General features: G+C 41.2%; 1 protein-coding gene across 2 annotated transcripts in view; it reads left to right on the top strand.

The window, feature by feature from the left end:
* Positions 1 to 14,197, top strand: part of cdc42bpb (CDC42 binding protein kinase beta (DMPK-like)) — a 45,336-nt gene that overhangs the window by 3,226 nt on the left and 27,913 nt on the right. For both annotated transcript variants that reach the window (XM_041805302.1, XM_041805303.1), the window contains exons 2-8: positions 407 to 498; positions 6,998 to 7,081; positions 7,590 to 7,685; positions 9,073 to 9,221; positions 11,271 to 11,364; positions 12,113 to 12,313; positions 13,937 to 14,185. In XM_041805302.1, coding sequence (XP_041661236.1) covers positions 407 to 498; positions 6,998 to 7,081; positions 7,590 to 7,685; positions 9,073 to 9,221; positions 11,271 to 11,364; positions 12,113 to 12,313; positions 13,937 to 14,185 — 965 coding nt within the window. The remainder of the gene's footprint in view (positions 1 to 406; positions 499 to 6,997; positions 7,082 to 7,589; positions 7,686 to 9,072; positions 9,222 to 11,270; positions 11,365 to 12,112; positions 12,314 to 13,936; positions 14,186 to 14,197) is intronic.

The raw sequence follows: 14,197 nt of genomic DNA, 5'->3' as shown, positions 1-14,197 counted from the left end.
GTGTTTCTTAAAGGAGAAGAAACTCTCCCTGTCAGTGTGACCCAGTTAAAATGATCAGATGAATTAAAGATGAAGAGCTCTGCAGGGTCCTAATGCCCCACCTCCTCCCACACTTCATGATGAGCACTAGTATCATAACACTTAATCCTATTGAAGTATTTCTATGTACTCTGAGGATTAATATGTCACTATAAGATATTTACAACTATTGATCTTAATGATCCATCAGCACTGCAATGATGATGCGGCTTCCTTTCTCTGATCTCTGTGCGTGGATCTAAAAATAACACATGATATGACAGCTGATCGTCTCTACCAAACGGTTAAATATGGTTTCACTTCTATGAAACTTCTGGTGTGATGTGTGATCTATGAGTGGTAATAACACACACTCATCTTTCCCCAGTGAAACCATTCACCAGCACAGTGAAGGACATGCGACTCCACAGAGACGACTTCGAGATGCTTAAGGTGATTGGACGAGGAGCTTTCGGAGAGGTAAGACTTCCTGTTCCCCTGCCTAGAGTCAAAACTTTCTCCTGATTCATTGCAGTGACAGAGTTGCATGCAGCCTGTCAGTGTGTTAAAAGGAATAATGGGACACAGCCCGTCAGTGTGTAAACAGGTAGAGATGTAAAGCACCATGGGATGCAGGCCATCAGTTTGTCAACCAATGGAGAAATAAAGCAGAATAGGGGGGCGGCCCATCAGTGTCCAAACACATAGTTAAGAAGCAGAATGGAACACAGCCTGTCGGTGTGTAAAAAGAGAGAGAGAGAGATCAAGCATAGTGGGTCTCCCCGTCAGTGTGTGAACAGATAGAGATAAGGCGTTGGACAGGATTCAGCCCATCTATGTCTAGAGAGATAGAGGAATATAAAGCTGAATGGAACACAGCCCATCAATGTGTAGACAGATAGAGGTTTAAAGGAAAATGGGATGCAGCCTATCTGTGTGTGATCAGATACAGAAATAAAGCAGACAGGGACCTGGCTGTCAGTGTGTAACTAAAAATAGATGTAAACCAGACAGACCCAGCCCATCAGTGTGTAAACAAAAAGAGATATGAAGCTAAATGGGATGCAGCCAGTGTATAAACAGATGGAAATATGAAGAAGAATGGGATGTAGCCTGTCAGTGTGTAAACAGATGGAGACATAAAGCAGAGTGGAATGCAGCCTATTGGGATGTAAACAGATAGAGATATAAAGCAGAATGGGTTGCAGCACATCAGTTCGTAGAGGGAGAAATATAGTAGAATGGGATGCGGCCCGTCATTGTGTCAACTGATAATAGATATCAAGCAAAATGGGACACAGCCCATCGGTGTGCAAGAACAGAGTTTTGAAGTGGATGCAGCCCATTATTGTGTAAAAAGATAGAGGTATGAAGCTGAATGGGATGCAGCCCTCAGCATGTAGCATTTAGCAGTAGAATGGGGCACTGCCCATCAGTGTGTGAACAGATATTGAGTGCAGTGCACATTGGGATTTCATTCTTCCCTGTGCTCTGCCCACTGTCAGCCTTTCTTTTTTTTTTTATTCAGCTTTGTTAGCTTTAGCCGCCCAAGTTTTATACAGTTGTAGCAGCATTAGCTTTAGCTACATAGCTTTAGCAAACATAGTTAAAGCTGACGTAAAATTTTGAGCTCATGTAGGTTCATTCCCTTAAGACAGGGGTGTCCAAACTTTTTTCTGCTGAGAGCCACATACAGAAAATCTGAAGGATGGTAGGGCCACTTTAATATACCTCTCCTTTATGATATCAAAGTTAGTCCTTCCAGTGTAATCCGTGCTTTTTTTGTGTGTATTTTTGTCCTGATAGTGGTGGTGTCTGACAGCGGTAGTCTGCAGAGCAGGCATCTGAGAGAGGCAGTCTGCAGCCAGATATTCTTGCTGATTGGTGGAACTGAGTTTTCTGACTGTGAGCTCCTATGAATGAAGTTTAAAGTCATGGGCATTCACTGTTGAGCTCTGTGGGGACAAGGAAAGGTGCTTCATACGTCGCAGAGCACCAGATCAACCAATAGAAATCTTTCAGAACAGTTAATTTGTTCTAAAAGTGCACTTTAAGAAAGTTTAGGTGGGAGCCAAACTTTGACATGATGGCATCATGACGGAGGGTTTGTGGGTAATGTAGTCTTTAATGTTTACAGTGTCTGAGTCTTCCTGTCTTCAGCAGCAGTTTGATCAGCTCTCACTAGACCGTGTGTTTGTATGGTGTGTTCATCGCCCACATACCAAAGAAAAGGTGTGTCGGGGCCACACCTGCCTGCTGCCCGAGGATATAAACACACACACACACACTGTGTGTTTGTGAGGACCGGCTGTGCTACGGTCCTCACAGACACACAGAAACACAGCAAACACTCACAAACACACACGGCTCGACCAATCAGAGCAGCTATAGGAGTGTGTGTGATTTAAGGTGTGTCTGCATGTCAGTCTGACAGGTTATTGGAACCTGTTCAGCCAATCACAGCACTGCACTGAACACACCTGGAGACCCGAACCCAAGGCAATGTTCTCTCTCTCTCTCTCTCTCTCTCTCTCTCTCTCTCCATGCTGACTGCATTTTAGTATCTACTTAAACATCTCACATTTACACTACATCTCCTCCAGTAAAAACCTGCAACAGGGCTCATTGCCTCTCTTTTGCAATCAGCAGCCCACACATCATTCACACCTGTGGCTCTCAGGTTTACTGTGGTTTATTTTTGTCTGTCTAGCCTTTCTGGTCACGTTGTCTTGAATTGAGTTGTCATTTCAGTCTAACCCACAAATTTCTTTTCTGAAAAGTATATCAGTGTTTCCTTTAAGAGCATGTTTATGATAGGTATGTGCACGATTAGCCAACTAAACAGTTAAATCCAGGTCTCTTTGTCATTGGCATTATTGACATTTTCTAAATCAGTTCAGGCCCACAGTCGGTCCAACGCTCCGTCTAAACCAGTGGTACTCAACCTTATAGAGCCACATTGTCTAAAAAATACTTAAGCAAGAGCCACAACCCAGACTGAGAATGTAAGGTAGATAATATATGCTATATGTCACCCATATATGCTATTGGTCACCCTTTACATCTGTCAGTGGGTTTTAACCAATTTTAAAGCAATAAAATATGTCAAAAGATACTTTTTTTAATTCCCTAAGAAGCGGTCATACTAGCCTTTGGCCCAACATCATTATGAAAACATATGAAAGTTCCACCTGGCCTAAGGATTTTTTAAGATATTAGAATGTGCTGAGTTTGAGCAATGAGATGCTTTTCAAAGAGCTGATGAATGATGGTTGGCTATTTGGGTAATTATGTCTCACACTAGGGCATTTACTGGAGTTCTGTGGCTTTATTAACATAAAAGAGATGCTTTCTACTTTTTTTCCACTCATTATTAATTCTTTAGTTAAAGGGGGAGGGGCCTCATATTGGTCTTTGCCCTGTGCCTCCAAATGACTAAAACCAGCCCTGCCTCACACCTGCAGCTCTCCAGACACATTGTTTCACCCTACCTCATTTTGGAGCTTTGGTTTTATATTTCTGCTCTTTTGACAATATTTATGATTGTTTGTGCATTAAAGATCAAATAAAACACCCACATTTGGACAACTTTCACTAGATATTAGATATTACGTTATCTCCACCTGTGATCCGTCTGTGTTATGCTCATTGATTACTCGCATCGGCATAATTGTCATAAGATCTGGGTGTGAGAGAGCATCGGCAGGAAGTGGCTGGAGAAAAGTGAAAATGAGGAAACGGGAAGCTTCAGTTTGAACACAAAACAGCAGAGCTCAATGAATGAGCTTACTGAAGAGACGCAACACCCACAGACTTCCTCTGCTCTCTTTTCTTACACACGCTCCTCTGTCGAGCGCATCCTATGGTAATGATATATGGATTTAAAATAATAAACATGTGGATGTTAAAGCCTGTCTTCTTTGTGTGGGTAACAGATATGTTGATGTGACCTACCATGAATCTTGATGACAGTGTTTACCTTCATAAAGGTTTTTAGTTAAGGTTGTTTTTTTTTTTCTCAAGTAAGCCTTAAAAGAACTGCAACTGGTCACTAAAGAGCCACATGCAGCTCGAGGGTTGAGTATTACTGGTCTAAAATGTAAGGCCCCCAGTCACTAGTAACCACTGTAGTCATTGGTAAAGGTGCCTGCCTTGTGGCCACAAGGCTCTTAAATCTGAGATTATCAACTGCTAACTGCTTTAGCAGCAATTGCATCTTGTAGGAACAGCACAATTTAGCACTATTTTGATTTAGAAAATAAAGATAAAGTTGTCCAGAGTCTGTCAGTTTGTACTCACACATAACCAAAGCAATGAGGGACAATATTCAGCTGAGAAATGTGGATGGCAGTGATAGCATTGCTAACTTGAGCCACATTCTGCAAACCAGCTTCACTCTAATACAGTGTAATGTTGTCTGACAGAGTGTTGCAGAGTGAAGTTGGTTTGCAGAATTGATTTGGATGACTTTAGACTAGTTGTTTAAACACAATTAGAATTTGTGTTTAATCAAATGGGAGTTTATACACCTAGGAACATTACTATTTTATGACAGCATAACGGAGAAAAGCTGTTAAAGCTGCACAGCTAACCTCTTTGCCTCTGGCTGGGTATTTTAGCATAGTATGTACAACACAGTGGCAGCACAAATGAATGGAGGCAAAATGTTAGCAAGCTAAGAAACTAACAGTGCCTCTTCAACAGCTTTTCTCCCTAATGTTGTCATAAACTGTTAGGTGCCTGTTAGAATGAAATCCGACATTTAATTTTATGTGTATAACTAGGGCTAGTGTTGGACTCAAGACCACACTATCCGAGACCAAGACTTGTCTGACACCAGAGTGCACCCAGACCAAGACAAAACCAAGACTTTTAGGGGCTGAGACCAAGACAAGGCCAAGACTTTTAGGGGTCAAACCAAGACAATGAGACCGAGTCAAGACCAAGACTTTTAGGGGTTGAGACCAAGACAAGACTAGGACTTGTAGGGGTTGATACCGAGGCAAAACTGAGACCGACTCAAGACCAAGACTTTTAGGGGTCGAGAACGAGACAAGACAAGCCAAGACCAAGCCAAGACCAAGCCAAGACCAAGCCAAGACCAAGACAAGCCCAAGACTTTTAGGTGTCCAGACAGAGACAAGCCAAGACAGAGTCAAGACCAAGACTTTTAGGAGTTGAGACCAAGACAAGCCAAGAAAGAGACAAGACTAGGAATTGTAGAGGTTGAGACCGAGGCAAAACTGAGACCAAGTCAAGACCAAGACTTTTAAGGGTCGAGAAAGAGACAGACCGAGACAAGACCGAGACTTTAAGGGGTCAAGACAAGGACAAGCCGAGACCGAGACAAGACCTAGACTTTTAGGGGTCAAGACCGAGTCAAGACAAGACCAAGGCTTTTAGGGGTCGAGACCGAGACAAGACAGAGTCCGTAAAAATCAATTTAAAAACCCCATGACAAAGGTTGAACCGTTAAAGAGCATTCTCTCTTTAATTTTAGTGTTCTTTTAATAAATTTGAAAGATTAAAACAAGGAGCCACTGACAAGTCTGGAATGATTTTAAATATCTGAAAATGAGATGTTTATCTAGATTTGTCAGGTGAATGAGGCATAAAGTAAGTGTTCAGAGGGATTTCTGCCTAGACATAAGATGGGCTGATGTCTGAGTTTTTGCAGGTTTAGCTATCTGTGGTTTTAGCAAGTGCTTCTCCTTATTATCACATTAATGAAATCAAGAATAGCAGATCAGTGCTGGTTCAGATTCAGCCAACTGGTGTTTTTTACTTCCTTTCTATTACAAATGCATTGGTTGTGAAAATAGGGCCAATATTGAGACTTATGTTTAAGATAACAGATTACATTGTTACAGTGTCTTTAAGCAGATGCTTTTGTCCAAAGTGACATGCATCTGATTTTTGGTATGATTTTTTTTTTCTTTTGTTCCTATAACACTCCCGCACTGCCAACATTTTCTCTCATGTTTGACCATAAAAACAGATCAGAGTTGACCAACGGCTGATGTCTTCTGCCCAGAAAAAAAACTATCTGATTCAGAAATTGGGATTACCATAACCTGACACATCAGATTGAATGTTCCAGATAATCATTGCATTGATAGATGTCACATTTATCTGGGAAAGTTCCCATAGAAAGTGTTTGGGAAGGCCTGAACCTTTCTTGGAAGGAACTTTCTGTCTGTCTGTCACATTCATGTTCCAATTGGAACGACAAGAAAAAATAAGTTGTATGTATGCACTTGTCTCTTGAGCTGCCAGGTTACCACTGCCGTATATTGTTAATTGAGGAGCTTCTAGGGGAATAAAACATGCCAAGGCCAGGCAGCAGACATGTAAGAACTTCATTTCTGCCAAGACAAGCTTTCAGTGTGGCTCTTTGCTCTAGTTTTTATTTAAAAAATGGTGTCCAGTTCAGACAAAACTGCTGCTGTGGCTAAGTCAGGAGTTAATCACTCCACTAGCAGCCGTTTGATTGACAGACAAACACTTTATTAATCCCAAGGGAAATTCATTTCATATACCCACTCACATTACAGCTAACCCTTCCCCCTGTAACTCACACAAACTCATGCTGAAGCGGGTTGGCAAAAGAGCATAAACATCTTTCCCATCATGAGACTGCTAGTTCTGGTAATATTGACGCTATGCTAGAGCTATATCCAAGCTAATCACCACACTCAAGGCAGCCTTTGTGAACATCTTTGAGCACAGCTAAACCTCACTCATAGCTACAGCCTCGTTCTCATCAAATGACACTGATTGGCCCGGACAGTTGATTGGAACTTTTCAAGATGGATCTGACTGTTTTAATATGCACTGAAGTGCATTTACTTACAGAGGTACCCATTTGGTATTCCTAAAATGAATGAGGAATAAACAGGGCTTATCTTTTGAAGTGTTGATATTGCTGTCAACTCTCTCTCCCTCTAAGTGTTAATATCTCTCATCTCCTGTCTCTCAGGTTGCTGTGGTGAAGATGAAGCACACAGAGAGAGTTTATGCAATGAAGATCCTCAATAAATGGGAAATGTTAAAGAGAGCAGAGGTAAGTTGTGAAGACATGTGATTAGTGTGTTACAGGTGTGTGAAAATGTCTTGTGTGATTATGTTGCATTGGTTTGTATGAATTCATAAAAGTGTGTATGAATGTCATCTTAACTTAAACTAATGGTATGCTATGGTGCAAAGATTTATTATTAGATAGCATAAAAGCCATATCAGTGTGTATGAATGCCATGTTAGCTTGGATGAATTGTGTAAAATATGTCACATTAGCTTACATTATTGCAATCAGTTTGTATGAATGTCATAAAAGCATGAATTGATGTTGTTTTAGGTTGTACAAATGTCACATTAGCTTGTTAGAATGTCATACTAGTGTATTTATGTCATATTAGCCTGTAACTATATCATAGTAGCATGTATAATCGTCATAATACTTTATTTTAAATGTCATATTAGTGTGTATAGATGAGATGGCAGTGAACATCATTTAAAAGTGGTGTTTTCTTGTTATTCTGCTGAAATGAGCCTTTATCGTTATTTTTGTGCAGACGGCGTGCTTCAGAGAGGAGCGTGATGTCTTGGTGAAAGGAGACAGTCAATGGATCACAACTCTGCACTACGCATTCCAGGACGATAACTACCTGGTTAGTATTAGCAATAGTAATATTACTGTTAACTATCACTGCTCTATGAACGTGTCTATGTGTCCTGCAGAATTAATGCATGTCTATGTGTGTATTATTAATACATTTCAGTGTGTATTACTTCTACATTTAATACATGTTTTGGTGTATGGCAGAATTATTGAGACATGTTTCTGTCTCTGACTGCATTATTAACACACTTTCCAGTGTAAACTGCATTTCTAATATTCATATGTAGGTATAACTGAAGAATTAATTAAAGATGTTCTTAGCCTCTATTTCCCTATTCGGTTACATGCTCATTTAAATTTCGTTTAGCCGACTAGTCTAAAGAGGAGAAAATCCTTAGAAAACAGTCAAATTCCTCACAGGGTCATTTTGTTAGCAGATGTGATGTTAGCCTGATATACTCTCAACAGTGTGGCTAACATTACAAGCTAGCACAGTCAGCCTTCGTTCCTCTTTGGGGTTTAATATCATACCTCTTCTCACTTCCGGTGACTAGTTTTACGTGGGATCACCACTTGACAGCCTACATACCACTTTATTTTCATTTACTACTTTAAAAAAAGCCATTAACTAAAGCTACACCGGCCTCTAGTGGTCGGAGGTTCATTACAGTTTAAAAGAGTGTTATGGACTGGGATTTCAAGCCGATGGTTCTAAAACATGATTGGTTACCATTTAAGCGATTAACCATGCTCATCCCTAGAATTATTAACTGTCTATAAGTATTACTGCAGAGTAAATGCTTGTCAGTGTGTACTTCATGTACTTCTTCTTTGCTATAAAATAATCATGGAACATTACAAGACGGAGACGTTTTAAAGGTAAAAGCAAAGCCGGAACTACACTCCAGACATGGTTGCTGCACTGTGTCACTCCGCCTAGTCGTTTACTCAAGAAATAGTTCCGAGAATTTGCTTCATGTGTCGTCATGTTACATAATTATATGTTATTATTTCATAGCGTGGTGAATGTGCAGGTCACAACTTGTCCATGAGAGCGTTTTGGAGTTGTTGGATTGTGTATTTGATGAGTTTGATTAGGGAAAGCCGGAAATACCGTAAGACACCATAGCGTTAGCTGAGTAGCTCCTAACTCAGCAGCACCGATCTAAAAATAGCTCGCACCAACAACTAAAGGTAACGAACCTATTCGTAAGACTACAGGGATTATGGCAATGGGCAAATTTCCCAAAATGTTGAAGTATCCCTTTAATACATGTCTATGTGTACTACTGTAGGATAAATGGATGTTCGTCTTTCACTTCAGTACTAATATGTCTATGTATATTACTGCACAATTAATGTGTAAAACTGCAGTATTAATACATTTCTGTGTGTATTAATTCAGTATTAACACATGCCTTGTTGTATTTCTGCAGTACTTGGTGATGGATTATTACGTAGGTGGCGACCTGCTGACTCTGCTCAGTAAGTTCGAGGATCGTCTCCCAGAGGACATGTCGAAGTTCTATGTGGCTGAGATGGTCCTCGCCATCCACTCCATCCACCAGCAGAACTACATCCACAGGTACTGGTTTTACTGGTTTTATAGCAATTCTGATTATACTGGAGTAAGGTGTTAGCTTGTGCAGCTGAATGGTGTGAGATTTTGGGCAGCTAGACTGGATGAATACACATATGATGCACAAATCTCATGCCATCCTGTGGGTATGCCATGTGTGTGTGTGCCATGTGTGTTCATTGTGTATGAGAGGAAGTCGTGTCTTCCTGGCAGCAGTGTCTCCTGGGAACTGTAGTTATTTCCTGTCCAGCCAGCTCAGCCTCGACCTTCCTTCCTGTGCAGAAACTGACACAGGGACGCATTCCATTCTAGTTCTTGCCCTTTGTATTAGCAGTGTGTGTAATTGGATGCGCTCCCAGTATATTCGAAGGGGAAGAGACCATACTGGACAGCAGGAATGAGGGTAGAGCACCTTCAATACACACATATTATTACAATATGAGTTAGATATCATCAACACCTCATGCTTGTTTTGTGGTGCATTCTCCACCTGATGATGTCTAACACATCTCAACTACAAGCCAAAAAAAAAAACAACCTTCAGAGAATTCCCCAGTTAAAATCAGAGTTAGGAATTCTGCTGTGGGCTCTCACACGTGCAGCTCTCTTAAAAGAATCAGGATGCTTTCAGGAGTTTTTGTACAACTCGTTTCACATATGCAAAAGCTCCTTAAAAACTGCTGAAGTTTTCAAGGAAAAGCTGTAAGACACAGTACAGGAAGAAGGCACAGTTAACAGTAGAAGAAGAAGCTGTAGTTCAAAGCAGGAGAAGAATCTGCGATTCATAGTAGAAGAACAGGAAGCTGTAGTTCCCAGTAGGAAAAGAATCTGCTGTTCATAGTAGAAGAAGAAGAATCTGTAGTTTGCATCGAAGAAGAAGCCATATGTTACATTGGAAGAAAAAGTGGTAGCTTACTGTTAAAGGCGAAGCAATAGTTCACAGTAGAAGAAGAACTTGTAGTTCACAGCAAAGAAGATGCAAATGTAGTTCCCAGAAGATCAGGGTGATCTAATAGTTAGTAGAAGAAGAAGCCATATTTCCAAGAAGAAGAATCAGAGGTACACAGCAAAGTGGAAGCAGTAGTTGACAGCAGAATAAGAATCCATAGCTAATAGTAGAATACAAAGAATCTGTAGTTCACAGTAAAAGACATAATTCTTAGTAGAAGTGCAATTTTAGTTCACGGTAGAAGAAAACAGCTATAATTCAAAGTAGAAGAAGAAAAAGCTGTAGTTCCGAGTAGAAGAAGAATATGTGGTTCACAGTGGAAGGAGCTGTAGATCAGAGAAGAAGAAGATGATGTATTTCAGAGTAGTGGAAGAACATGCAGTTCACAATAGAAGAAGACTGTGTCATTCACAGTAGAAGAATCTGTAGTTCACAGTAGAAAAAGAATCTGTAGTTCACAGCAGAAAAAGAATCTGTAGTTCACAGCAGAAAAAGAATCTGTGGTTCAGAGTAGAAGAATCTGTAGTTCAGAGTAGAAGAAGAATCTGTAGTTCAGAGTGGAAGAATCTGTAGTTAAGAGTAGAAGAAGAATCTGTAGTTCAGAGTAGAAGAATCTGTTGTTCAGAGTAGAAGAAGAATCTGTAGTTCAGAGTAGAAGAAGAATCTGTTGTTCAGGGTAGAAGAAGAATCTGTAGTTCAGAGTAGAAGAAGAATCTGTAGTTCAGAGTAGAAGAATCTGTAGTTCAGAGTAGAAGAAGAATCTGTAGTTCAGAGTAGAAGAATCTGTAGTTCAGAGTAGAAGAAGAATCTGTAGTTCAGAGTAGAAGAATCTGCAGTTCAGAGTAGAAGAAGAATCTGTAGTTTAGAGTAGAATAATCTTTATTCCACTGTAGAAGCTGGGCCTGTGCTAGCCTGAGTCACTTACTCTCAGTGGTTCTGACCTCCTTTCGCTGCGTTTCCATCATTCTGACCCGTTTCCTGTTTTAGTCTGAGCCGTTTGTGGGGCGGCCATGTTGTCCCTCCGTGGCTCGGCAGCTCTCAGTGCTGTACCTGATGAGTTGTTTCTGTTAAACATGTTTCACTGATCAAATGTATTTCTGTCACAGAGACATCAAACCGGACAACGTCCTCCTGGATGTCAACGGACACATCCGGCTGGCGGACTTTGGCTCCTGTCTGCGCATGATGGAGGATGGCACGGTAACTAAGCAGCAAACTGGTTTAAACTCGTTTCCACTTACATATCGATGAGGACAAAATTATTAGACACAACTTTATTTAATTCAACTTTATTTAATACAACTTTCCCGAACATCCTAGTTTTATTTTAGATGCTTACGTTATTTTACAGTGCACACAGAAACAACTTTATTTCACAAAAATCACACTACCAGGGCCTAAATATTAGCCTCCTTTTGAACTGACCTTTTTGTTGAGCCATACCACAAAACACTGCTATGTAATGATGGACTTTAATGTAAGCAACAAATTAAAACTAGGGTGTTTGGAAAAGCTGCAAAGAAAATGATTTGTTCTTGCGGTTTTGGGAAAAACTGAAATTTTTACAGGGGGACTAATAATTTCATCCTCATCTGTATGTGACTGTTGGTTTTACATCTCCTAGCATCCAGCATGACAAGGTGCAGTCCTCTGTGGATGGAAAGGCACTCATAGAAACTGAATATGCTTGGCTAACTCAGTAGCTTTTCAAACATCCATTTGTGTGTTAACTTACCTGTTTTATCTACTTTGTACATTCACATCTAAATATATTTCTGCCTGGAGGATCTGACTGCACTTCATACAGACTCATAAATCATGATGTATTTAATACCAAAGGAATAAATATGAGACTGTATTTTATTTAAAGTTAGCTTTAGACCCTCTGAGCTAACTGGGTTTGGATCAGTAGTTTGGTTTAATGACCTATTCTGTGGTCTTGGTGCAGGTCCAGTCCTCGGTGGCAGTGGGGACTCCGGATTACATCTCCCCAGAGATCCTGCAGGCGATGGAGGACGGGATGGGACGCTACGGACCGGAGTGTGACTGGTGGTCTCTGGGGGTCTGCATGTACGAGATGCTGTACGGAGAAACACCGTTCTACGCCGAGTCCTTGGTGGAGACGTATGGAAAGATCATGAACCACGAGGTGAGTCCAACTGTCACTTTAAGAATGGCTTTAACAGGAGGTCAGACACCAGATTTTTTTTTTTCCATTATGATGGTCGCTGTGTCAGGTCAGGTGAAGTCACATTAATGTAGTAATTTGTGTTAAAGAAGGTCCAACAAGTTACTGCGTGCATAAATGAGAATAATTTTCCAGAAAGTCAACCTTTCTGTAAGCTATTATCAGGATTAAAACAAAAAAAAGTCTTGAAATATTTCACTTTGTAATGATGAATCCAGAATATATGGAAGTTTAATTTTAGGGCTACCTTTGCCTTCAGTCTGCAGAAGTTTGCATCTTGACGTTGGCGTCATGAAAGTTCGTAGTGAGCATCATCGGACTTTTTTAGAAGGTTTAAAGTAGCAACACAGGAGTAAACTTTTAAACAGGGAAGTCTGCAAATCAGTTAATGAATGTAACATAACACTTCAGCACGTATCTGTGTGCAGGAGACATAAACAAAGGAGGGGAGGGAGAGCTAGTGAGGCTGCCTTTATCTTTCAGATGTATAAAATGCTAAAAATCAAAAGACCAGGGAAAGTTTGGCTTGTTTTTAAATCCAATGCTATGGTGGATGGTTGTTGGAAATTTCCATTTCTAATCCTGTTATTTTTGTGTGATTTATAAATCGGAAGTTGATTTCAAACTATTTAAGATGTCTGACAGTTTAAAAAGATAAAAAGGCCCCAAAGTTGAGGATCCTGCTCTAATCGTGGGAGTATGTGCAGTCGTGCGACCAAATTTATTAAACATGTCAGAAATCCGTCAGATGGGAGCACCTGACTGGTCATGGTTGGTAGCCGTGTCCCTGAAGACACCGCACCCTAAACAGCACATGATCAGAGTGAAAGTTGACAGAATGTTTAAAGGTTACATATTTTACCCCTTTAAAACAAGTCTGTATTGGTCTCAGAGGTCCCCAAAACATGTCTCTGAACTTTGTTGCTGAAAAAACACTCCAGTACTGGATTTTTGCATGTCTAAAAACCCCTCTGTTTCAGCCCTGCTCAGAACGAGCAGTTTCTGTCTGACTCCGCCCCTGACCACACCCCTGTAAGGAAATGGGTGTGGCTCTCCTGATCATCCTCTCAGCAGGCTGCTGAGGCAGCTGAAAAGTGGAGGGGCAGGTTCTGATGCCCACCAGGGGCACCTGTATTTGTTAGTAAAGGCTGAAAAAGTGTGTTTTACAGAATGTGTGACCTGTAAGTGAGTCGTGCGACTTAAAATTCATGCCTCAATCGAATGAAATTCGCACAGTGTGCACCTGGCCACAGACCCAGGTTGGGAAGCAGTGGACTATGACATTGCATGGATTTACACGGTGCATCCTGAAACCCAACAACCGCCATGACATGTGAAGTCTGACCTCGGTATAAGATTTGTATTTGTTCAGTGTAATGCTCCTTTAAATGAATGATTAAAAACAGATCAGCTGATCCTGTTTGTCTCCAGACTCTCGTCCTATTTCTAAATCTGACAGGATCCCCCCAGGACAACCAGCGGCTGTCTGTCTCTTCCTGTCCGTCTCTCCTTCGTCTGTCTCTCTCCTCTGCATAGTGCTCGCTATGACTGAGAAACTGTTCCTTTTTCTTCTGTGGTTTCCAGGAGCGTTTCCAGTTCCCGTCTCATGTGACCGATGTGTCCGAGGATGCAAAAGACCTGATCCAGCGCCTCCTCTGCTCCCGAGATCGTCGCCTCGGTCTGAACGGGATCTCTGACTTCAAGAGTCACCCGTTCTTCAGTGGGATCGACTGGGACAACATCCGGTCCACCGAGGCCCCGTACATCCCTGACGTGTCCTCCCCCACGGACACGTCCAATTTTGACGTGGATGACGACGTCCTCAAGAACCCGGTGAGGCCCACA

The sequence above is a fragment of the Cheilinus undulatus genome, linkage group 14, assembly GCF_018320785.1.
Source record: "Cheilinus undulatus linkage group 14, ASM1832078v1, whole genome shotgun sequence".
NCBI classification, from domain to species: Eukaryota; Metazoa; Chordata; class Actinopteri; order Labriformes; family Labridae; genus Cheilinus; species Cheilinus undulatus.
The sequence above is the reverse complement of the archived record's forward strand: the minus strand, read 5'-3'. Positions and strand labels throughout refer to the sequence as shown.